Raw genomic sequence first — 26,837 nt, forward strand, 5'->3', positions numbered from 1 at the left:
ATGGGGGCAGTGGCAAACACTGTGTGCTATTTAGGGATCTGCAAGTTTCAGTGTATTCAATTAATTGTCATTCTTAGGCTTTTGGAGATGTAGAAAAGTGTGGACACGGGCTAGCCTCAGATTCGACTCCTGCCCCAGCGTGCTCTCTGAAGGGTGAAGATTTCCATCACCCATACTTCTTCTTGTGCCCCTCCCAGTCCTAGCCACCTGTGCCCACCCCTAGAGACTCTGGGGCCCTTTGAAAGCAAGGGCTATCCGGGAGGGCAGAGACAGACTGGAGGGCAATAGAAACAGGCCAATCTAGGATTAAAAAATACTTTTTTAAGAAGAGGAGAGAAAACTCCAAAGGGGGTCATGTAGAGTCAGACACAACTGAGCTTAATGTTTTAATGGATTTTTATTTATTTTGTAAAACATTTTCCACTTCTATTTTAATCTGGTTTAGGCTGCAGTGGGAGTTTTCAGGACTGTGAACCCCATTCCTCACCCCCACAGGGCACCCAGTTTGAGATGTGACCCAATTTGAGCTCCTATTGCTCTGCATGAGGTGAGTTGAGGACGGGGGGTGGGGTAGAGGTAGAGGAGGATTCAGCCAACCATGGAAGAAACCCCACCAAGACAGGAGGTGAGGCATGGAGTGGGATGCAGGGGGAGCAGGAAGGGGTCTTGTTGCTCTTCCAGCATCAGGATGAGGCTTACTGTGGTGGGGTCCTCTGATTCTGGGGAAGCCTCAAATAAAGGGGTGGACAGCCTCCTGGGCTGGGGGCTGGAGATGTCATTTGTTTGGGGGCTCTTGAAGCTATTTCACATCTAACCAGCAGGTGTCACTGTCTGGCAAGGTTTTGGGGAGGGTGGGGGTCCTTCTGAGCTCCCTAGGTCTGTCTACCCCCAACTCTCCTCTGCCTCAGGGGGCAGGACTTCCCCAGGGCCCCAGCACTCAAAGCACCCTGACTCTGGTCACCCCATTATCCATGTGCTTGTCCTCAGAGCTTGGGGCCTGGCCTGCCCGGGGCCCCACCCCACCCCCACCCCACCCTGCTGCATCTTTACACAATCACTGAGAAGTCTGCACACTTATCCAATCCAAGCTAAAAGCCTTTCCCCAAGGGAGGAGAGACCCTGACCTCTGGGGCAGAAGGCTGGGGGCAGACCCAGGACACATAGGGGGGTGGCCTTCCTCACCAGGCACCTCTGCCTGTTAGCAGAAGGTCTGAGGAGTTTGGGGGGAAACCTTTCTCCCCTTTGCCCCAGTCCACCCCCCCAGAATTTGGCCCAACCTTTCTGTCCCTGTGTATGTGTCTCTGTCTCTGTCTCTGTCTCTGTCTCTGTCTCTGTCTCTCTCTCTCTCTCTCTCTCTCTCTCTCTCTCTCTCTCTTTCTGACAATTCCCAGCATTCAGTTGGCTTTCATGGTTTTTTCCTCTCCTGGTGTGGTCACCTCAAACACCTCTCCTTCTCACAGAGAACGAAGACAGGGTCCCCCACTTCTGGTCTCACAGAGTGCATTTCCCAGAAACATGGCACTGCTCCACCCCTCAGGAGGGTCCTGCCCACTTCTGTTGGTTCTTCAGCCAGTTGCCACCCCTGCCTGGGGGGGGGCACTGGCCAGAGGCCCCAAAGAAGAGTGGTCTGGCTGCGGAGCTGGGAGCGGTCAAGGCCTGGGAGCCTGGGGCAGGAGGGATGACCTGAGGCCTTGTCTGGAGCTCCTGGAGGGCTGCCTGGCCCTGGCAGTCACATCATGAAGGCTTCCTGGGGGATTCTCTGCTGTTCCAAGAGAGGTTAGTAGCTTGTCCAAGGGAACATGATGTGATTTAGACAAGATGCAAAGGCAGGGCTGGGGGGAGGTCCTCTCCAACCTCCCCATTTTGGGGGAAGAACTGTTGAGTAAGTTCTGGCAGACTTGCGGCCCTGAGAAGCTCCCCCCGCCTCAACCTCAGAGGGCAGTTGCAAGATTTCCAAAGGGGATGTGAGGGGAAGGGGATGGGCATCCTGCTGGAATTCTGTCCTGGTTGCAAAAGATCCCTTTCTTGTTCCTTGCTTGGGGGCTGCTTGGTTCTTTCTTCCTCAGATTTAATGGACCTCAGAATCTGCTCTCCTGATCTGGGAAGCCAGAAGTCATCAATCAACCAATCAGTCCAGCCAACGTCTGTCTCCTTTGGGTCTAGCAAACAAGCCTGTCCTCAAGAAACTTTCTTTTTTGTTAAATTATTCATTTTTCCAGTCTTATGCAAGGAGATTTTTCCACACTCATTTTTTTGCAAGGTTTTGCTTTTGCCATTTTTCCTCCCTCCCCTCTACCCTCAGCAGAGAGCAATCTAGGATAGGCTACACATGTATACCTAAGTTAAACACATTTCCATATTAATCATGCTATGACAGAAGAGTCAGAAATGAAAACATAAGAGGGGAAAATCATAAGACATAAAACAAATTTTAGATTCAATCTAGTCTGCTTTGGCCACCTTCAGACTCCATAGTCCTTCTCTGGATCCCCAGTCCTTTAGGATTGTCTAGGTTTTCCACATCTTCTCCAACATTTCCATTTTTGTCATGCTGGCCCATCTGTTTGCTGTGAGGTGGTGCCTCAGAGATGTTTTAAGTTGCATTTCTCTAACCAATAAGGATTTAGAGCATGTTTTCCTATGACTATAGTTAGCTGTAATTTCTTCATCTGAGAACTGACTGTTCATATCCTTTGACCACTTATCAATAGGGGAATGATTTTTACTAATATATTTGATTCAGTTCTCTAAGTCTTTTAGAAATGAGTTCTTTATCAGACCATTTCCCAACTTTCTGCATTCCTTGTAATTTTGGTTGCATTAGTTTTATATAATTTAATATAATCAAAATGATCCATTTTGTATTTCTCCTCCTTTCCATAGATCTGACAGATAAAGTATTCCTTGTTCTCTTATCTGGCTCATGCTATCATCTTCTATGTTTAAATCCTGCACCCATTTCAACTTCATCTTAGGATAGGGTGGGAGATACTGGTCTATGCTTAGTTTCTGCTGCACCATCTTCCAGGCTTCCCCAGTTTTGGTTCAAGAATGAATTCTTATTGCAGAAGCTGGAGGCTTTGGATTTATCCAACAGTAGGGTTACTATAGGCATTTGCTCCTGGAGAGGCTTACAATCAGGGAGATAATGTGCACATAATAAAAATCATAATAGTAATTAACAATAATAATTACCAGCATCTAGATAGACCTTTAAGGTTTGCAAAGCCTTTTCCTTATGTTATTATTTCATCAGATTCCCACAGTCCTGGGGAGGCAGGTGTCATTATTATCTCTACTTACAGAAGGGAAATTGGGGTAAACCAAGGCCAAGTGACTTACCCAAGCAAGTGTTTGAGGCAGGATTTGAATTCAGGTTTTCTTAAATCTAAGTCCAAATCTCTAGACCATTTGTGTTAAGGGGCTGCCCTGTAGGCTGAACCAGATTAATCTATCATTGGGAAATATTGAGCAAAACATATACAAAATGCTATTGGACACAGACAATGCTAATAAGTAGTTCTCTGACTTAATATGTGGCCTTTACTCAGGGCAGTTTGGGGGGGTCCCCATTTCTATTTGAATTTGACACCACTGCCCCATACCATGCAAATACTCGAATTAAAGACAGACAAAATACTCTCAAAATTCAATTTGTTGTTTGGTCATCTAAGAATTGACTTGCATCTAAGTTGTTCCCAGCTCTGGTTTTTGACACCCCAAGAGTGTCTTCACTATAAAAAAGGATATTGAAATTCTTTATTTTGTTTTGTGAATTTTCACTATGACTACAATACTTTAAGAGCAAATCTGGAAAGCTTTAAATCTCTAATCAAGGAACGAGTTATCATGACTTGAGAGGCATGGGGGGGGTGGTCACTTGATAGAAAGAACGCAGAAAAGGGGGCACCTTTTGGTGGAAAAGTCACAAAGTAGGGAAGCTCTTGGAAGAAAGGCCACAGGGGGCTTATGGCAGAAAAGTCATGGAGAAGGGGGGGCTCATGGCAGAAAGACCACAAAGAAGGGGGCTTATGATAAAAAGACCATAGAGAAGGGGGGTTCATGGCAGAAAGGTCATGGAGAAGGAGGGTTCATGATAGAAAGACTACTGAGAAGGGGGCTCATGGCAGAAAGGTCATGGAGAAGGAGGGTTCATGGCAGAAAAGCCACAGAGAAGGGGGGGGTTCATTGCAGAAAGGCCACAGAGAAAGGGGGCTCACAGCAGAAGGGCCACGGAGGTTGTAACTAGAGATCATTTGTTCCAAGGCAGGAGAGAGAACCAGTCACTGGGAGATGATGGTGAAAGAAGCATTGGCTTTTGTTCCAACTTTGATTTTCCTTTTCTATGAGAGTGATTTTGGGTAGGTCACTTCACTGTGTTGGGCCTCAGTTTCCTTCCCTACAAAATGAAGGAAATGGGCCAGATGACAGTTCTGCCCTGACCACTTGGCTGGTGGCAAACTCTGCTGGCAGTAGCCACAGTGTGTCTGAGGCGAGCTGTGGGTGGACGCCCCTTCTGAGCCATCTTGTCCACTGAGCAGCCATAGAAGTGTCAGCTCCACTTTAGAACATAGTGGGAGTGGGGGCATCAGAACAGGTGTTTGTAGAAGTGTCTCCATGCTGGGTGCAGTCAGCCCCTGAAGGCCACGCTGGGTGTGGCCAACCCCATGCCAGCCAGGCCTACCGGCAGCAGTTCCAAAGCTCAGTGACTTTCTGCTTGAACCAGCGGTTCCCTCCAAGGACAAAGAGCAGCGAGTCGAAGCAGCTGATGGCAGTCATGCTCAGGAAGATCTCGTTGTACATCATGGCGGAGTGACAGCTGTCCTTGGGTATGTGGTCCTGGAGGTAGTACAACCTGAAGAAATGATAGGGAAGGAAGCAAATGAAGATTACCCCAAGGAAGACAAGGTTCTTGAGCTGGGCCCAGAACTCCTGGTGGGACAGGCAGGAGTGCTGCAGCTTCTTCCCCATGGACACCATGATGAAGACCTGGAAGACCAGGAGGGCGATGGCGATGGAGACAACCACGAAGACCACCAGGTAGTTGATGACCTTCACGTAGTTCTCCTTTAGTTCTTCCTGGAACTCGAAGCAGGTGTTGGGCCTATAGTCCCGGTGGGAGCCATACTGGGTCAACAGGGGCGGGAGGACGGTGATGATCACCAGGACCCACATGGCAGTGCTGGTGGCCACAGCATGCAGCTTGCGGTAGAACTCTACCTTGTCCTTGTGCTTGAAGAAGATGAGGTACCTGATGACCAGGATGCCCACATAGAAGAGGAATGTGAGGTACATGTGGACATGCAGGAGGGCGCTCACCATTTTGCAGAAGGGCAGTCCAAAGTACCACTCCTGGTTGACCAGGTAGACAAGGCGGAAGGGAACCGTCAGGAGGAAGACACTGTGCACCACCACCAGGTTGATGACAGCCGTGGTGGTCACCGACCGCGAGTTCATCTTCACTAGGACAAACAGGATGCAGAAGATTCCAGTCACCCCGCCAAGGAACACAGCGACATAGAGTCTGATCAGGTGTGGGTTCCAGAAGTGGCTACAGAGGCCGGACTGGGAGGAGAGGTTCTGGTTGGCCATGCCTCTGATCCCCTGGCAGAGGGAAAGCACCAGAATGTCAAAGGACCCTGAGATCCTGAGACAACCCTGTCCACCCTCCACCCTTGCCCCACCAGAGATGGCTCTATATCACCTCTCCCCCTTCTCCCCTTGTGACTGACCGATTCATTCAACCAGACAAGCCCTTCTGGGCCCTCCCTTCTTTGGATGTATGTTGTCCCCCTCCACAAAGGTAACCTTTCTGAGGGCAGGACCAGTTTGCTTTTCTCCTGGTCCCTTCAGTACCTGGTATACAGCAGGTGCTTAATGAATGCCGAATTGAGTTGACATTGCCCCAAATAATCACGGAAATGGGCAATAACGGGACAGGCATTTCCAGATCAATAACTAGAATGTTAGGGGAAAATCTAAGAAGGGAATTGAGGGGTGAGATAAGGCGAGAGCAGTGCCGCGAGCGCAGGGAGCCTGAGGTCAGATCAAACACTGGCCAAGCCGTGTAACCCCTCTCTGCTTCAGTTTCCAAATCTGTAAAGTGGGGACAATACTGGCCCCCCCTCACAGGTTGTGGTGAGCATCAGGCAGGGAGCACCTTCCCTCCCCATTGAGGAAGAACTCAGCATCTCAGCAAGTAAAAACACTGCCTATTCTTAGTCTTGTTGGGGAACAGGGTTCTGTAGAGAGGGAGGAGGAACTGGGGGGGGAGGGATGGTTGGGGGGGTCTCTGCCTTCTTCTCTGAACTTCCAGAGGACACACATCTTAGGGAGGGGACAGAGGTTTACCAGGATCCTGAAGGGCCTGGAGGAGAAGAGGCAGGAAAGGGAGACTAAGAACAAAACAGGCAAGGAGGCAAAAAGTAAAATGTTCCAAAGTCAAATGAAATGCCTCAGGAAGCAGGGGCTCTTGGGAGACAGGACCTCCAACCACTAGTGGAAGAACGAATGAATGAATGAATAGAGGAACAAATGAAAGCACACTTACCGGCAGAGTGCAGTGTTTGGGCCCCCTGCGACGGACTGCCTAACTGGCCTGGGAGAGCAGGCTGGCCGTGGTGGCTCTCCCCTCTGCTCCCAGCCTGGGCTTTCCTTCCCATCAGAGCAGAGCCAAGGGGCCCCAGGAGTTTCCTCTTTTTGGTTTCTGGGCCTTGTCCTTCTTTCTAACCTACAGATCATTGGAGCCACTTCGCTGTCTGTCTGGGACTCAGGCTTGCACCCCTGCTCCACCCCCCTCAACCGGGCATGGCCATTTGTCTGGACCTCAGAAACCTGGGGTGGGGAGCACTTTCCCTCCACATTGAGGAAGCCCCTATGTAGGGGCTCAGGGCCTTGTGCTGTGCCAGCTTGGCTCCCCTCCTTATCTATGCCCCCCCACAAAGTGCTTTTCCCCCAGACTCTTCCTACAATCTTCATCAAATTGAAAACAAATCATCCTCTCTATTTTGGCCCTAGTTTGAGAACTGGAAGGGATGTAGAGGTGGAGTCCAGTCCTCTCTTATTTTACAGGTGAGGAAAAGGGAGGTGGAATTCGAACCCAGGTCTTTCTGGCTCCATGATTTCTACCCCACCCCTTTCCCTGGACTTTTTCTCTGTGTGCTAGTTGAACGACTTCATGAGCGTGCGGACTTCCTGGACTGATCCAGCTGCTAGCCATTGTGTCTTCATGAGCTGCTATGGCCGAGTGTTTGTGGCTGATGTACACACATTGGCCAATGGACGTTCCTGAGCCTACCCTGCTTCATCCTCTGGTAACAGCCAATCTCCAGGCCTATATTTCAGCTTTTCCAATCTGGGAATACCCCTAAAATACCTAGGAGACAATGGTGTTCCCACCGTCCTAGAGACCCTCCAGAAGCCCAAGGATGGCTCCATGGCAGTCAGCCAAGAGAGGGGGCCTTAGGATGTCCTCTCCTATTCTCCCATGATCTGAAGGATGCAAAGAATCTTCTAGAGAGGGGCTTTCCTCCCCACACTCTGGGAGGCATCCCAATGGAGGTGCCATGGCAGATTCCCAAGACCCAACCCAGGACTGGTCTTGGGCAGCCTACTTTGCCTCTCTGCCTCAATTTCCCCCTCTGTTATTGGGGGCCTGGTCCAGAGGATCCCTTATGCACCTTCTATCTCTGCATGGTTCAAGTCTCATCTGAGAGAATAACTCAGCCTTTGGAAAAGGTGGTGATTTGCCCATGTGGCCATGTGCATAAGTCTGCCCCCACCACAGACAACGAGTGAGTGCCACCTCCTCATGGCACAGAAATTCGGTTTGACATGGCTCCACTTGATCCTTCTTGAGAAGTCCCATTTTCAAGTGTCGGGAGGAAGGCCCAGACAAGGAAGGGGGTCTTTGGGAAAGGAGGAGAGTGTGCTTGTCCTGGGAGGAAAAGGGAAGTATTTTCTCCATAACAGCAGAAGACTCAGATGAGGAAGGGGCTGGATCCAAGTGCCCCAAGTTCACAGAGAGGAGACCATTAATGATAAACTCCTGTTGGGCAGACAAACTAAGACCCTAATTTTCAGATAGTCATGAGGGGAAGTTGACTGGAGGAAAGGACAGAGAGCTGCCTTGGTGCCTCAGTTTCCTCATCTGTAGAATGGGATTAATAATAATACTTTCTTGAAAAGGCTTTTTGTGAGAATCTGATGAGTCAGTATTAACTCATCAATATGGAGCCCACCTGGCAGTCTTTTCTTACTGGCGCTCCACAACAAACCTAAGAGGTCTGATCAGTGGTGGAGGTGATGTGGGACATTGGGACCCCAATCCATGGTTGGGAAGCTGTGAACAGCTCCAGCCATTCCAGAGAGCAGCCGAGGGAAGTCGGCAGAGCCAGGAGCACATTGTCCATAGCCACAGCAACCCTTCTGATGATCAACTGGGATTGGCGGCTCTTCTCAAAGACAATTCCCAAGGACTTGTGATGGAAGATGCCATTCACATTCAGTGAAAGAGCTATGGAGTCTGAACAAAGCAGACCATCTCCACTTACAATTTTTTCTTTTTTCTTTCTTCACTTTTTCCCTTTTGTTTCAATTGTTCTTTTATAATATGACTAATGTGGAAATACATTTGACATAATTGTACATGTAGAACCCATATAGGATTACTTGCTGTCTTGGGGTGTGGGAGGAGTGAAGATGAAAAATTTGGAATGCAAAATCTTATGAAATGTTGAAACTTTATGTGTAATTTGGAAAAAATACTATTAACTGGAAAAAAAACCCCAATAGCTCATTTCATAATCTAACAGGATCTAGACAAAAGAGAAGTTACTTTTTCCACTCCAACCACAAACATCGGTGTAATAAATGTTTGTCTTTCCTTCTGAAGACGACCATGGGACCATGCAGGTGATACCATGATATGCAAGTGAATTGGACTTAACTGAGGGAGGATGGTGCAAAATCCCCAACCTTTCTCTCTCCTCCAGAGCCAGATACAGGCCAGGGTAAAGAAAGCCTGGAATATACCATGGGAGAGGGCTCTTTTTAAGCTAGGGTCTTTAACAGGTCTCAGTTTGATCGAGTCAAAAAGCCCATTCAATCTTTGAAGTAAAGTGAGGGATAGAAGAGTAATGTATTAGACTGACCACCAGTCTGAAAGGTCTCCAGGGCCACTGCCATCTGGCTGGGTGGCAGTTTACCAGGTTCAGGCCAGATAACTGACCACTTGCATTTCAATAGTCTTAGGAAGATCCTGAAGATAACCCAGCAGACACCGAGGTCCTTTCTTGAGATAAACTGCCATTCAAACCCTGAAGGTCTCTCAGAGAAACTCTGAAATTGATTGTGCAGCTTGGGAGACCCTGGCCGAGGACCCCCCCCCCCAGCATGGCATGCCCTCAACAGAGGGAGCTGCACTCTGTGAGCAAGGCAGAAGGGAAGAAGCCCAAAGGAAACATGACATACCTAAGTTTGGGGGACCCATCCCAGGAGTGGGTGGCACACACTGAGCTCGTACCGGTCTGATCAGTCCCAGTTGGACACGTTGTGACCTGGCTACTATAGTGATGGTGTTTTGACTTCTTCAGGCAAGGACAACAACCAAACCACCCACCAACCAACCAACCAACCAGCCAACCAACTTTAAGAGGTCTTGGTTGACTGAGGCAACACTCATCCAATAATTAGACTAGATAAGGAAAAATGAGGACAGACTGGCCTCTTTTACCAAGGAAGGAAAGAAGGAAGGAACTGTGATAAATGAAATGGAAGGAAGATATGGATGGAACTCAAGGGAAGCTGGGGAGGGCATCCTCATGTGTATCCCTAGCCCAAATCAGTGGGTGAATAGAGGGCAGGACCTGGAGTTGGGAAGACCTGAGCCAAACCCAGCCTCAGACGCTTCCTGCCTGGGACTGGGTCACATCAGGAACCTCTGGACAAGCTGTCCCCACAATCTCAGGACAGTCATGAGAACCAAATGAGAGAACAAAGGTCAAGAGATCTGTAAACCTTAAAATGCTCTACAAAGCCAGCCATTATCATTATTATTATTATTATAAGATCGGTGACATTGGGAGGTAGTGATTATCTCAGAATGGAATAAATATCTTGAGAATGACTGAAAATCTTACAAAAACATTGAAACCTATCTTTACATGTAATTTGGGAAAAAATACTATTACATGGAGAAAAAAACTTCATTTTTCTCTTGAAGGACAAAGGGGGAAGCCACAAGAAATTATGTATTAACTACCTACTACATACCTGGCCTAGAAGATACAAGAACAAGGAATAAAATAATCTCTATCTGCAACAAACATATTCTTCTTTATGTTTATAAGTATTTATTTTTAAGAAGCATTTAAGAATCTTTTATTTTCCTCCAAATACACGTCAGAACAATTTTGAACATAATTTTAAAAAAAGCTTTGAATTACAAATTCTATCTCCTTTTGACTCCTTTCGCTTCTCTTTGAGATGGGAAGCAATCTGACATGGGCTTCACATATGCAATCATGTAAAATATTTCCATATCAATCACTTTGTACCAAAAGCCTCAAGTAACAACAATAAAAAGGAATCAAGAAAAACAAGAGAAAAATAGCAAACTTCAGTCTATATTCAATCAATATCAGTCCTTTCTCTGGGAGTGGTAGTCTCCTCATCATCAGTTCTCTATTATTGTTTTACTAAGACAAGCTACGCCACCTACAAGTCATCACACAATGTTCCTGTTACTAAATTCAAGATTATTCTCCAGGCTCTTTCCCTTCACTAGGCATCAAATCCTCTGGCTCATCATTCCTTATAGCACAGTGATACTTCATTACAATCATGCATTACACTCATTTAAGCCATTCCCCAGTGAATGGGCAGCCCTTCAATTTCCAATTCTTAGCTACTACAAAGAGTGCCATTGATACTGTTGTACAAATTGGTCCTTTTCCCTTCTTATGATCTCTTTGGGATGTTATTGGGCATGTGCAATTTTAGAGCCCTTTGGGCATGGTCCAGATGGTTGGGTCAGTTCACAACTCCACCAACAGTGCATTGCTGTCCCAGTGTTCCCCTATCTCCTCCAACATTTTTCATTTCCCTTTAACAAACTTATTCTAATGAAAGCAGGGAAACCTTTTTGTAGAAAATATAAAGAGAAGTCTTGAGGAACTTCTGAGAGGCAAATTTGCAAGATTCCATGTGGTTCCAGAGGGCTTGTGGAAACCTTTTCAAGTCCATGATTTTGTTATTTGTCACCCATGGACCTGACCCTGCTTTATAGATGAAAAAATGGAGGTTGGAGAAGTGAAAGAATAATACATGTCCGACCTCCACTCTGGCTTCTTTCCCTTTCTGCCTGCCTACAAGTTAGTTCAAAGCATCACAGACTGAGGGCCAAGAGGCCTTGGAGGGCACTGGTCCCCACCTCTAGAGTAGAAAAGGACTCTAAAACAGGGGCCCAGAAAATTGGTAGTCAGTGACTCCATGAGATAACAAGAAATATAAAGACAAAGTCAAAACCCTGGGAAAAGAGAAGGAAATGTGAATGATCTGAAAAATGTATTGTCTATGAGAGATATTTCCTAAGAATTATTGGGCTAGCCAAAAGCCAGGCCCAAAACAGAGGCTCGAGATCATGTTCCAAAAAATCTTAGAAGAAAACTTCCCCATTCTCTAAGAATCAGAAAATTAGATGGAAGAAAAAAGAATTCATTGTTTTCCTGCAGAAATAAACCCTCATAAAACAAACAAACACAAAAAGAAATAAACCTTCAAATGAAAAACCCTGGAACAACATCACCAAAGTCCAGAGCTACCACGTCAAAGGGAAAACCAGCCACAAACCATCAGGAAGGAAGGACTAGCCAGCATCACAGAAGATGAAGCAGTTAGCTCTTTAGTGTAGACAGCTTGGAACAATAGAACGATTCAACAATAAATGGGATTTTTGTGGCTCTTTACAAAGGTTTTCAAAAGGTTTGACACATTATCCCATTTTATTCTCATAACAATTATGGCAGGTGGATGCTATCATTACTCCCATTTTATAGTAGAAAAAGCTGAGGCAGCTAGAGGCTAGTGACTCACCCAAGGTAACCCAGTTGGGGAACATATGAGGTCAAATTTGAACTTGGGTTTTCCCGATTTGAGGGGGAATGTCTTGGTGCCCCTACCCCATCCCCTAAAAAGCAAAGAAGGTAGACACAGAACCAAGCACAATCTACCCAGCAAAATGGATTATGTTCCTCTAGCTCCAGACACTTAGCCACAGAATCTAGAGGTCTCTTTGCTTCTCATCATCTGAGGTGATAAAGGGACCCTAAGAAGGCAGAAATCTAGAAATCTTGAAAGAAAGAAGGGAGGAAAAGAAGAATCTTCCAGGGTGAACAAGTGCAAGCTTCTATCAGTGAGGAAGGTGAAGGAACGGGACCCACTTGAACCCCCCTCTCATCTGAATCCATCAAAGGAAGGGAACACATTCCCCTCCATCCCCCCACATTTCACACACTCACCCCCCACACACTCACACACCCCTTCCCCTTGAGAGGAGCTCCAGTGTCTGAGCACAGCCACCCCCTCCCCTCCCCCTCCCCCACCTCTCTCCCTACTTTAACTAGAGCCACAAAATGAAAGGCAGGTGACTTGCCAGTTCTTACTTTCCTTGTCCTTCTGATCCATGATTTTCTCTGAGCCCTGAGCCTGCTTGCCCAGAAGACGCCAGGCTTTGAAATCTGCTTAAGCCCCCACCTCGGCCTTCAGTCCCAGCAAGACTCCTTTTCCGGGGGTCACATGGGGAGCGTGGCATGGCCTCAGTGGACCCCCCATGGCCAAACCATGCTAGGGGATCTCTCTGCCTCTGGGGCTCCTCTCACTCACCCCAGGTCGAAACAGACTGTGGCCCCCCAGCTGCAGCCCTCACTTCCCTAGAGGGCTCCTTGTCTTCTGTACTGGGGCATCTGGGCACCGCCGTGAGCATCGCTGGAGAAGTACCAGAACTTGCCAGCATCAAAGCCCAATGGCAGAGGTAGAAAAAGGAAGCTACCAGCAAATGGTTCCTGAGTCCTCCAGGGTGACCACAGGGCTGTCCCCCCCCGAGAGACCAGAAAGGCTTGTGAGACTGGCTGGGGCACCAGGACATCAGCCCAGCTTCAACTTCTGGAAGGTGTCAAAGAGCCACCTCCCTGCTACCCGGCCTGGGGAGGAGGGGCACGGGGGGGGGGCTCCCACCTCCTCTTTGTGAGGGGGAAATACCCCTCAAGATAGATGCTATATAGAGGGTTAAATGATGAAACACACCTGAGACCCCCCCCCCCATCCCATCTCTTATAAGAAGACCTCCCCAGCCCCTCTTGATTCCAGAGCATCTCTCTGCCTGTCAGGCCTCTACATGGATGGTTTTGAATGTGTTTGCAGGTTCTCTCCTCCTTTAGATTGGAAGTTCCAGGAGGACAGGGCCCATCTGCTGCTTCCTTTTGGAGGCCTGGTACACAGTAGCTCAATCAATGTTGATTGAATGAGCAAGTAAATGACAACTGAGCTTGCAGGTGGTGGGATGAGCAGATGCACCTCTCTGTTGCACAAAGATGGGGAGCCATCCAAGTGCCATCCTGCGTGGCCTCAAATACCAGTAATCATGAGAACTAACACCTACCGGGGGTCAGGCATTGTTCTAAGGACTTACAAGTATGAACTCATCTGGGAGACAGACTCTATTACTATCCCCATATTTCAGAGGAGGAAGTTGGGCAGAGATGCAGTGACTAGTCCAGGGTCACCCAGTTTGTAGGGCTCTCAGGCAGATTTGAACTATCAAATATCTGAGGCTGGATTTGAATTCTGGTCCTCCTGACTCCAGAGTTAGTGCTCTACCTAACACGCCAGCCAGTTGCCCCCTTCCTCCTTTTTTTTCTAAGATAGAGGACACTAGAAAAGGATTAATGTGTAAATCAGTATTATATAAAAAGAAAAAGCATCAAAACCTTTTTTAATTTGAAAAGGAAACATTCTGATATTCAGATCTATTTCCCCTAATGAGTTCCGTCACTCCCACCTGGCTTTAGGGGCACCCATGACTTTTTCCCCAAAGTAGGGGAGTCCCCTGAGGTTTCTGAAGACCTCTGCATCTGAGCCCCTGCCTAGGGCTCCTCTGCTCTGCTCTACCCCATCCACAGCCAAGCCACTACATTGACCTCATTTCTCAGGCCACATCCTGCCAGCCTCCTGCAGGAGGACTGACCCCTGACTAGCCGACCCACTCAAGAGCCACTGATCAAGGATCTTGGGGAACTTCTTTTCCAGCTTGGGTTGGACTCCACATGGCAAAGGATGCCAAGGTTGAGCCCCATTGCTAGGGCAGCTGGTTGTTCCTCAAATGATCTCAGGACACCCAAGGTGAAGAGAGGCCTGGAAACAGTCCAATACAATAGCTCAGCATTCCCAATTGAAAATTTATGGTATCAATTATAGAAAAATGCAATCATAGTTTTCATGGACATACTTGACTTTACTCAACTATCTAACACAGGGCTTAGGAACCTTAAACATAACACGTTTTTTGCCATTGGATTTGTCTCCTTCATATTGATTTTTTTTTTAGGTTTTTTTTTTGTAAGGCAGATGGGGTTAAGTGGCTTGCCCAAGGCCACACAGCTAGGTCATTATTAAGTGTCTGAGACTGGATTTGAACCCAGGTCCTCCTGACTCCAGGTTTGGTGCTTTATCCACTGCACCAACTAGCCACCCCACCCCCCGTATTGATTTTTTAAATTAGACACATCATTAACTCTAATCTGCAGACACACACACACACACACATACACACACAAAGACAGAGAGATAAAGACAGAGACAGAGAGATAAAGAGAGATAGAGACAGAGACAAAGAGAGACAACTTTTTTTAATTAAAATTTTATTGTCCAAATACATGTTATGAAAGTTTTTCAACATTCATCCACATGCACATGTATATTTTTAAGTTACAAAATTTCATTCCACTTTCCCTTCCCACCTCCTTCCCTCAGCCACAGTCAGGTTGATATTGTACCAGCAACATTTGTGTTAAACATTTTACAGATCAATCATTTTTTGGTATGAGAAATTAGGATTAAGGAAAAGAAACACATAAGAGATATTTTTAAAATAATGAATGTAGTATTCATCAGCTTCTGAAGGTTTGTTTTTATTTTGGTTGTGTTTTTCTTCCTCTGGATGGGGAAAGCATTGTCCACAATTGGTCTCTAGGGTTGACCTAGGTAGAGCTCTGAATGGCCATCCATCAGGGCTGATCAGCTCACAACATTGTTGGTGTCCATTATCCTCTTGGTTCTATCCCCTTCACTCAGCATCAGATTCTACAAGTCATTCCATACTTCTCTAGAGTCTGACCAGTTACGGTTTCTTAAAGAACAAGAATATTCCATGGTATTCATGCTCCATAACTTGCTCAGCTATTCCCCAATGGAAGGGCATCCTCTCAATTTAAATTCTCTGCCACTACAAAAATGAAGATTTTGGAACTTGGGGGGACTTTTCCCATTTTTTACGATTTCTTCTTGATATAGACCTAGATTGGCATTGCTGGATTAAAAGGGAATTGTTACAAATGGCTCATGAATACTTAGTCCAAAGTGATTCAATTTTTTTTATATATTAAGATATCATAATAAAAAGGCCTGCCTCTCTCAAGGTGGGAGAGGGGTGAGGAATACCCCCAAATTAAATCTTTTATGCAGTTTGAAAGGCCTTGTTCCTGCCCATTCATGCCAACCGTAGGCTGTCATGTATCTAATTGATACCTTGGTCCCCCATACATTTCCCCCACCCTGCTCTTTATACTAACGAACAAGACCAGTTACCTCCAAGAAGCAGGCACAAAGGAGAATGCCAATTTAGAACCAGGTTGAATGGACCTGCCCTAATCTCAGATTTTCATCAGATTACACCATAGGCAACAATGCAGGCTTTGCAATGTAAACTCACAATTCTTCCTTCACATTCTTGGGGAACTCAAACACTCCCATATTCCTCACAGGTATGAACAGTTTTATTGCTCTTTGGGAATGGTTTCATATGGTTCTCCAGAAAGGTTGGAGCCGTTCACAACTCTACCAGCAATGCATCAGTGTTCCAATCCTCCCACAACCTCTCCAACACTGATCATCTTCCCTTTTTCTCATCTGGGTTAATCTGATAGGTGTGAGATGAGACCTCAAAGTTGTTTTACTTTGCATTTCTCTGATAATGTCAGAGCATTTTTTCATGATTATATATAGCTTTTTCATTTGAAAACTGTCTGTTCAGATCCTTTGACCATTTATCAATTGGGGAATGACTTCTGGCCTTATAAATTTGATGCAATTCTCTATGTATTTTAGAAATGACATCTTTATCAGAACTCCTAGTTGTGAAAATTGTTTCCCAGCTTTCTGCTTTCCTTTTAATTTTGACAGCATTGATTTTATTAGTGCAAAACATTTTTAATTTAATATAGTCAAAATTATTCTTTTTGCAGTTTATAATGTGCTCTAATTCTTGTTTGGTCATAGATCTGAAAGAGTATTTCTTGGTTTATTAATTTACCTATGGTGTCACCCTTTATGTCTAAGTCTTGTACCCATTTTGACTCTTATTTTGGTATTAGATGTGAAATGTGGGCCTATGCCTAGTTTTTGTCATACTATTTTCCAGTTTTCCCAACAATTTTTGTCAAATAGTGACTTCTTATCTCAGTGGCTGATGTCTTTGGGTTTGTCAAACAGTAGATTACTATAGTTATTTACTTCTATTTCTTTTGAAAAGAATCCTAATCCACTTATCCCTTACTCTGTTCAAGATTTCTCTTAGCATTTCTACACAGAATATTCCCAGATCTACTCCTCCAGCCCTAATATTTCTCTATACCTATAAGCCTCCCTTCTCAAAATGGATGTCCCATGTATCTTACAAAACTGAGCTCAGGGGTTACTTCCCCCAAATACCTTCCCCTTTTCTACAAACTTCCCTACTGGTTGTTTCTTGTCCATTGTTATCAAAAGAGCCCAAAATGACAACCCTATGTTTGAGATAAATGACAGCGTGTCCGACTATGGCTGACCAACATGAGCTTAGGTTGGGCACACAGTCCATGTGAACCCCTGGGGTGGGTTACTCTAAGCTTACATATCTCATGTTCTCATGTTTCCTTTTGAGCTGCTTTCATTCTGCCTCCCTCATAGAGCGTAGCCCCCCCCCCCACTGATGAGGGCACACCAGGCTGGGTGGTCCTGTGCCAGGGTCTCCCATGCTGTAGAATCAATTCTAAAGGTCTTCAATGAGACTGCCAGGGAGTCTCAGGGTTGCTTCTTCTGACCCCCTTGAGCACTTGTCCCTGGGTGAGTTTTTTATAAGATAGTCTTCTTGGCAAATGTACGTCTGGAATTCTAACTACGTGCCCAGCCCATCATAGTTGCACTCTCTGTAGTAATGTTGGGATGCTCAGCCCTTTAGCTCCAGAAAGGACCTCAGGGTCTGGTATCTTCTCCTGCCAGGTGATCTTCAGAACCTTCCTGAGACAATTTAAACAGAAGTGATTCCATTTCCCGATATGGTGCTGGTAGACTGTCCAGGTTGCACTGACATATGGCAATGAGGTCAGTACAATGGCTCTGTAGACCCTTAGTCTGGTGGTCAGTATAACACCTCTTCTCTCCCACACTTTCTTTTGGAGCCTCCCCAAAATTGAGCTAGCTCTGGCAATGCTAGTATCAAGCTCATTGTCAATGAGTACCTCCCTCCCAAGCCAGGCAGGGATCCTGGTCATCAGGGCTACAATCTATGATAGGCCACCCCATATCACTCTCTTCCATGGTCATACAACCTATGTTATGCTGAGGAGCCTCAATTGGCGCCAGGGCATTGAAGGTAAGATGCAGGAAGCTACTTATGAAAGGTCAGAGACCCCAGGACAACTGCTGGTCAGTTTGAGCTGGTCTCGGCCAGGCTGGGTGAATGCTTCCAGTTTGGTGACTGGTCGGTGTCACATCTTTCATCTTTCCTTTTGTCTCTCTTCCATGTTTCTACATGTAGACTTGTGTCTTTCTGGCCTAATCCATAGCCCAGAGACCCCTGCCTTTGTAATGGATGGCTCTGAAGACTCCTGTGAAATCCTAACAGTGTCCTCTTACATCCTGTGATGTGTCTCAGGCCCCCACAGGACAGGTGGGGTCCATACCACACCCCTTTTCAGTTCTAAAGAAGCCAGATCAATCTGGGTCCCAATAATTTGAGGCGGGAATATGATGCAAGGAATTATGGGCCTAGAGGAATATTGCTCACCATGGGTCAAACTGATGCCAGATTACACTCTGGCAATAGCCCCCCATATTAAACCAGGGAGAGGTTCATCCTGCAGCCACATCCCTCCCATGCCCACACCTGGGTGTTAAGGGACTCCTGGCTATCTTTCTTTTGTGTCAGGATGACTTTATCTTCTTACAGCCACACCCCAGGGTCAGAGGTGTGAGTTCTTCACAGGAAACCAGTGAATCCTCCTACAGCTACCTTGGTCAAGGAGCTATTTAAAAGTGAAGCTAGCTGCCTCCAGAGGGGGCTGGTTCAGGGTCATGTGAGATATTCAGAGAGTGAGTAATTAGTTTTGGGGAGTGATGTGGAGAGATGCTTTGGGGGTATGAGTTAGTCAAGGTGATTGCTACAGCCTTTCCAAGAGTCTATAATTTTGTGACCCCCAAACTCTCAAACTGCATGAACACATTAGATGGGAACTGAACAGCTGTGGACATCCACTCCAGGTCAACAAGGTCCAAATCATTGTAAGTGCTTATTAAGTGGGGGACACAGATACCAGGGACAAAACAGCCGAGAATGGAACAATCCTTGTCAATCAATCAGGCTAACTCCTGACAACCTTTGAGAGTTTGGCCTTAATAAAAACAAAACAGAATTAGATTAACAAGTATTCACCTCCAGAGGTGACCTCTGGAACAAACTGATCCAAGTCCAAACTCACAGACACATATGTATGCGTGGACATGTCTTCTTGAGGTCCAGTCAGGAACCAGACTCTTCTACACTTGAAACAAAGAGGAAGGGGATCAGAGCTGATGAGGCCAGTACTCAGCTGCTCTGGGCGGTTCAGGGGTTAGAACAACCCTGGGAGACTGGAACAAAGTAAAGGAAGAGAAACAAAACAACAGCTAAAATCCTTCAGAATCTGATCAACATTACATTCACTTTTTTTTTTTTTAGGTTTTTGCAAGGCAAATGGGGTTAAGTGGCTTGCCCAAGGTCACACAGCTAGGTAATTATTAAGTGTCTGAGACTGGATTTGAACCCAGGTGCTTTATCCACTACACCACCTAGCCGCCCCCCTACATTCATTTTTAAAAAAAAAAAATTGACTCTTATGTATTTCTTTCTTATATCATGGTTTTCTCTTTTCCCTAAATTCTAATTTCTCATTCCAAAAATGACTAATCTGTAAATGTATAATGCATATGCATGTGGATGAATGTTGAAAAACTTTTATAGCATGTATCTGGAAAAATAAAATACCAATTGAAAAAACTGATAATGCCATCAGGGGAGTGGCCCCCAACTCAAATTGCTTCAGGGTATGCCCCCTTCTGACTTAGGACAGGAAGCTTCCTCCCCTTCCAAGATCTGTGCCATCCTGTGACTGTTGGTATAATAGGGCAGCTAGGTGGCACAGTGGATAGAATGCTGACCTTGGAGTCAGGAGGACAGGAGTTCGAGTCTGGCCTCAGACACTTGACACTTACTACCTTAATAGACCTCTGACAAATCATTTCACTCCAAATGCCTCCCATACTGGGCCATCTCCAGTAGTCCCATCAAGCTCTAGCCACTGGACCCAGATGGCTACAGAGGAGACAGTGAGGCTGGGGTCTTAGCCCAGACCCCCCCTCAAATTCAATTGATATGCTTGTCATGACATCACCTCAAAGATGTCATGGTCTTCTTTAAAAATGAAGGACAAACAATCACAATTACAAGGCTGATACAATGGGGATCAAGCCAACAAAATTTATATTTGTTTTTTAGATGACATCGTGAGTCAAGATGGCATATTCTGTGAGGAAGAGAGGGAAGAAGGAGAAAGATGGAGACAAGGCTGGAATAGAGGTCCACAGCAGTTTTGAACTATGCTAAAGGGAGTGTGAAAATTCTCAACTCGGCACCTGGTGATGCCCCAAGACACCACTGGGACTAGGCCATAAAGAGATCAATGGAAGAACTGGCCTCCTGTGGACAGAAACATCCAGGGCTTCTTTCTGTGTTGGCAGAGTCGTTTAAGCCTGGACAAACAGATGAACATCGTTGTTACAGTGAGCAATCTCCTCAAGTTCACACATCTGTCAGTGCAGCTGGAAAACTGAGCAAGACCCTGGCTTAATTATGCTTGGGCACAGGCTCAGAGCACAAAAATGCCCCAGACCAGGAATGGGCCTTTCTAGAAAATGCCATCAGAGACAGAGAGTTTTTTAAAAAATATAACCCATTTTCATGGCTTCTGAAGCCACCCACAATGGTGGCCCAGGCCTGTCAGACTTGCATCTCCGGCTCCCCTCAAGTCCACCTGAACTCCTTCAGAACATGTGGGTAAGAGGGTCAAGTGGTAGACTGAAACACCACATTTGCAAATGCTCACATTTACAAAACTCTCAGGTTGCATTCAAAGACATCATAAAGATGACTTTGGGGTGAGATTCTTACAGGTCACAAATAAAACCTTTGGGGAGGTTTTAAAAGATTGAAATTCCTTTCTCTCTCATTTGGCTGCTTATCCCAATATGTCACAAGTCTTCCCTGAGTCAGGTTTTAGCTGGACCAGGCTAATCTTGTGAGGAAGCTTGCTGCAGTGAACCAATTATTTCAGGAAGAATGGAAAAATAAAATTGAATAAAAGGAAAAGGAAAAATTCTCACAAACAAATTATTTCTGGGCCTTAAGAAATCATCAAAGGGAGACTTGAGTGAAACTCGCGAAGACTTGGATGAACTGCCGAGGCCAGTGACCAGCCGCAGGCCTGCATCTGCCCCACTTCTCAGGATTTAGAGTCCTCACCATTGCCTTACCCTTGAACCCTCCAGAAGCCAAGACTCTGGCAGAGGAACTGGTGGGTGCCCCACAGACCCCCGGGTCTTTGTTAGCTGCCTGCAGCGGAACTCTGCATTAGACTCTATCAACTGGAGAGTGAATTCCAGTGTCTAAATAACCTTTCCATTCATTCATTCTGCTGAAAGGACCTCTACTTTCTCCTTAGAAGGTGATGACTTTCTTCCTTTCTCATCGAGGTGAGCCTGGCAAGTTGACACCAAGGATTGGAAGAACCCTCTCTCAATGTACCCAGAGAGCCAGGTCTTCCTGGCTCTTCTGGGATGTTCTGTGTGTATGAGCACAAATGTTTATCTTTCTCACGTGGCTAAATCTTTTGCTTGAACAAGATGCCTGAGTCACACCTTGTGGCTGACAAAGCTTCCTCATGCAAAGCAGTTATCTGATTGAGCTGTTTCCAAGGCTGATGGATCTTTTTTAAAAAAAATTAAATATTTACTTTTCCAACCACAAGCAACTGTAGTAAGTTTCAACAATCACTTTTTTGCAAAGTTTTGAGTTTTACATTTTTCTCCTTCCTCCCTTTCCTCCTCCCAGATAGAAAGTAATCTAATATAGGCTTTACATATATGACCATGCTAAACATGGAACCATATACATTAGGTTGTGAAAGAAGAAGTAAATCTGAATGGAAGAAAAAAGTAACATAATATTTAAGACAACTTTTAGTAAGTTTTGGTCTGCATTTAAACTCCATGTCTCCTTCTCTGATTGTGGAAGGTGTTTTCCATCAACTTTTTTTTTTTGCAAGGCAAACGGGGTTAAGTGACTTGCCCAAGGCCACAGCTAGGTAATTATTAAGTGTCTGAGGCCAGATTTGAACTCAGGTACTCCTGACTCCAGGGCCCATGCTCTAACCACTGCACCACCTAGCTGCCCCTTCCATCAACTCTTGAACAATCGGCTATGATTATTGTCCTGCTGAAGTGAAGTCCATCACAGTTGAGCATCACCAGCACTGCAGCATTCTGCTTATTCCTTCACTCTGCATCAGTTTGAATGCATCTTTTCAGCCTATTCTGAAGCCCCATCCTGCAGGATTGCTTATAGAACACTAGTGTCCATCGTTGGATCTTGGGATCAAAATTTCATTGTGATCAAAGTCTATATTTTTCTTTGTATTTAAAAACTGTGGGAGACTGAAGACACTTCTGAGAGCTAGTCAGTTCCTTTTGATATATTTTAGATATTTCTCACTTCCACTGAGAGCCTGCACCCCAACCTCCATCAATACTGCCTTCCTTTGTAACATATTGTGAATGTTAGTCCCACCTGCCGAGGCCATTGTGCACCCCAGTCCAACCGACACCCTCTGATGAGAGGGCACCGTGGACCCCCCTTTGACCTCTGGAATCAAGCCTTGTTGGGCCAACTGAGTGAGCTGAAGGAAGACCCCCACCCCCAGCCTCTCCATTTGCAGAGCTCCTCTAGGGTACAAATGCAGACCAGGCCCCACAGGAGTGAGGTGAGACACCAGGCCCAAAAGACAAGTCTGGGGCCCAAGTCTCCCTGCCTCATTGGAGTTGGGCCTGATCTCTCACCTCCTTTTGGGGAAGAGGCAAGATCACCATCAGAACAAAGTGAACAAGCAGGTACGTTCTGTTCCACCTGTGCTGTAGCAGGGCAGGCACTTTCAGGGGCAGCCAAGGCTCAAGGAAATGGGCCCTGTTCTGGGAGTCAACACCCCCTCCACCCCACCCCCCAAGGAGGTGGTGTTGCAAGCACATAAATATGCTTAGTTGGGTATAGAAATCTATCTTGCCTGGCAGGGAGCAGGAAGGAAAAATGCTAAGAGAGTGTGGTATTCATGGCCTGGCTGAGCCGGAGGTTGGGAGGTAATATGTAGAATAGCAGATGAAGGGAGGCAAGTCAGAAGCAAAAAAGAATTCTGGGGAGTAAAAAAGTATTCATGTACCATAATTTGTTCAGTCATTCTGCAATGGAAGGGCATATCCCCTCCATTTCCAATTCTTTGCTACTACAAAAAGAGCTGCTATGAATATTTTAGAATATATGGGACTTTTTCCCCATTTTTAAGATTTTTTATGAATATAGGCCTAGAATTGGAATTGATGAGTTAAAGTGTATGATCACTTTGATCACTTTGATTGCTCTTTGGACATAGTTCCAGATTGTTCTCCAGAATGACTGGACCAGTTTGCAACTCCACGAGCAATGCATCAATATCCTCCTATAACCTCTCCAACAAGGATTTTTTTCCCTTTATATCATCTTAGTCAATCTGATAGGTGTGAGGTGATACCTCATAGTTATTTTAATTTACATTTATCAAATCAGTAATTGTTAGCATTTTTTCATATTGCATATAGCTTTTAATTTCATTTAAAAAACTGTTCATATCCATTAATCATTTAATCAATTGGGGAATGACTTGTAACCTTATAAATTTGATCTAATTCTCTATTTTAGAAATGAGACATTTACCAGAACCCCTAGCTGTGAAAATTGTTTCCCAGATTTGTTTTCCTTCTAATTTGGCAGCATTGGTTCTATTAGTGCAAAAACTTTTAATATAGTCAAAATCATTCATTTTAAAATTTATAATGTACTCCAGTTGTCTCCCAGGGCCTAGAATGCCACCCTCTTCCCCCTGGCTTCCTTTAAGACTCAGCTGTAATTGTACCCTCTACAGGAGGGTCCCTCCAGCCCCTTTCCGACTAGGCCTCCATTTTGTGCTTCTTCATAAATTTCTCCCCTTTCCATTGATCCAACAGAGTATTACTCAGTCTTTTGGTCTATAATGTTGCTCTTTATGTATAAAGCCTGTACTCATTTTGACCTTATTTTAGTATACAATCTGAGAAGTGGGCCTATGCCTAGTTCTTGCCATACTATTTTCCAGTTTTCCCAACAATTTTTGTCAAATAGTGAGTTCTTATCCCAGAAGCTGTCTTTGGCTTTGTCAAACAGTAGATTACTGTAGTGCTTTACTGTGGTTTCTTTAGAACCTATCCCAATCCACTGATACATTATTTTTTAACCAGTACCAGGCAGTTCTGATAAGACTGCTGCTGTATAGATTAGATCTGGTAGAGCTAGGCCACATTCCTTTACATTTTTTCATCAGTTCTTGATATTCTTGACCTTTTATTGATCCAGATGAATTTTGGTTACTATTATTTTAGCTCGGTACAATAATTATTTGGTAGTTTGATTAGTATGGCACTGAATAAGTGATTTAATTTGGGTATAATTTTCATTTTTATTAGCTCAACCTAACCATGAGCAATTGACATTTTTCCAGTTGTTTAGAGCTGACTTTATTTGGGTGAGAAATGCCTTGTAATTGTATTCATACAGTTTCTGGGTTTGTCTTGGAAGGTAGATTCTCCAAGCATTTAATGTGACTTAATAAATTATTAAAGAAAAAATTAAATGAATTACAGAAGGGAGAAAAATATTAAAACTTTAATAGTGGGGGTACTTCAATTTAAAGCTCTCAGAACTAGATAAATCTAACCATAAAATAAGGAGATGAACAGAATCTTAGAATAATTAAACATAATAGACATTTGGAATTAGAAAGGGTTTTCCTTTTTCTCATCTGTATAAGTTACCTTTACAAAAACTGACCATATATTAGAGGGTATAAAAATCATACAAACAAATGCAAAAAAATATGCATTAAATATACCCATTTCAAGCCACAATGTAATAAAATTTTACTCAATAAAGGTGTTACTTGCAAATATAGATTAAAAATTAATTAGAAACTAAATAATTCAATATTTCCTACAGAATGAGTGGATTAAAGAACTAATTATAGAAGCAATAATTTCAATTAAAGATAATGTTAATATATAAAATTTGTGAAAGGCTGTCAAAATAGTACTTAGGGGAAAATTTATATCTCTAAGTGCTTATATCAGTAAAAAAAGAAAAAGTTGATCAATATATTGAGCATGCAACTTTAAAAACTGGGTAAAGAACAAATTTAAAATCCTTAGTTAACATTTAAATAATAATTCTGAAAATCAAAAGAAATCAGAGTAATAAAATTTAAGGTAAGGGAAAAACTCATTAAACAAATAAAACTAGGAGCTACTTTTATTTAAAAAACAAAAATACCATTAATTTTATTTTTAAAAAACCTAACATACCAGTATTAAAAATGAAAAGGGTAAATGTGTCACTAATGAAGATGAAATTAATACAATTATTAAGAATTATTTTATCCAATTACCTGCTAGCAAAAATGGCAATCTAAGCAAAAAAGGATGATTTACAAAAATATAAATTACCCAAATTAACAGAAGAAATTGAAGAACTAAAAATCCAATCTTTAAATAAGTCATAAATTAGCTTCCTAAAAAAAATTAGGGTTAGAATCAGATGAATTTACAGTGAATTCTACCAAACATTTAAAGAATAATTAATTGATTCCATAAAAACTGCTTGAAAAAATCCTGAGTCCTACCAAATTCTTTTTTTTGACACAAATTTGGTTTTGATACAGGGAGAATAAAAAGAGAGAAAGAAAACTATAGAGCAATTTTCCTAAGGAATACATTAGGAAAAATGAAAATATTTTAAATAAAATACTAGTAAAGAGATTACAGCATCATTCACAAGATCATACATTATGACCAGGTGGCTTGTGACCATATCAATAATAAAAACAACAAAAGTCATATGATTAACTCAATAGATTCAGAAAGTTGTTTTTAATATTTTATTTTTCCATCTCCATGTAAAGATAGTTTTCAACAATTATTTCTTTGTAAGGTTTGAGCTTCATAATTTTCCCCCTCCCTCCTTCCCTCTTCCTACCAATAGAAAGCAATCTAATAAAGATTATACATGTATATTTCTAATAAACATATATCCATATTAATCATATTATGAAAGAAGTATCAAATCAAAAGGAGGGGGAAAAACCATTGAGTAAAAAAACCATAATACATCAAACGAATTTTAAAAATTGAAAATAGCAAGCTTTGGTCTGCCTTCAGACTCTATAGTTCCTTCTCTGGATATGGATGCTATTTTCCATCACACATCCTTTAGAATTATATTTGATTATTGCACTGCTGAGACCAAGTCCATCATAGTTGATCATCACACAATGTTGCTATCAATATATACCATGTTCTCCTGGTTCTGCTCACTTAACTATTAGTACAGGCTTTTCTGAAGTCTGGTCTCATGATTTTCTTTTTTCTTCTTCTCTTTTTTTTAAAGTTTTTTGCAAGGCAGTGGGGTTAAGTGATTTGCCCAAGGTCCCACAACTAGGTAATTATTAAGTTGTCTGAGGCCACATTTGAACTCCAGTCCTCCTGACTCCAGGGCCAGTGCTCTATCCTAGCTGCCTAGCTGCCTAGCTGCCTTTTATTTTCTTTTAAATGTTCTTTTCTAATTAGATGAAAAGGTAGTTTAAAACATTCATCCCTTTCCAAATTTATGAGTTGAAAACTTTTCTACCATCCTTCCTTCCCTCCATCCTCCCCATGGTGGTGAACAATTTGGTAAAAGTTGTACATGGACACTCATGTTTAACATATTTCCATACAAGTCATGTTGTGAAAGAAGAATTAGAACTAAGGGGGGGGGGAAACATGAGAAAGAAAGAAAAAAGCATCCCATTCAATTCCCAGTTAATTATTTCCCTGGTTGCTATCTCCCCCTTTTTACTTCTCTTTCCTTTCCCCTTATCTCTCTTCAGTAACATTTTGCTTCC

At 44.0% G+C, this 26,837-nt stretch overlaps 1 protein-coding gene across 1 annotated transcript; it reads right to left on the bottom strand.

Moving 5' to 3' along the window:
• Window positions 1–1,039: 1,039 nt before the first annotated feature.
• Window positions 1,040–6,918, bottom strand: GPR141 (G protein-coupled receptor 141). The gene is made up of 2 exons (XM_074199239.1): window positions 6,551–6,918; window positions 1,040–5,604 (listed from the first exon to the last, which is right to left on the bottom strand). The coding sequence occupies exon 2, from the start codon at window positions 5,590–5,592 to the stop codon at window positions 4,681–4,683; it is 912 nt and encodes a 303-aa protein (XP_074055340.1). The 5' UTR covers window positions 5,593–5,604; window positions 6,551–6,918; the 3' UTR covers window positions 1,040–4,680.
• Between the last annotated feature and the right edge of the window lie 19,919 nt (window positions 6,919–26,837).

This window comes from Macrotis lagotis, chromosome 8 (genome assembly GCF_037893015.1).
Source record: "Macrotis lagotis isolate mMagLag1 chromosome 8, bilby.v1.9.chrom.fasta, whole genome shotgun sequence".
Lineage (NCBI taxonomy): Eukaryota > Metazoa > Chordata > Mammalia > Peramelemorphia > Peramelidae > Macrotis > Macrotis lagotis.

Excerpts from the sequence above, each read along its gene's own strand:
- GPR141 (XM_074199239.1), bottom strand. The coding sequence starts at position 5,592 with ATGGCCAACCAGAACCTCTCCTCCCAGTCCGGCCTCTGTAGCCACTTC.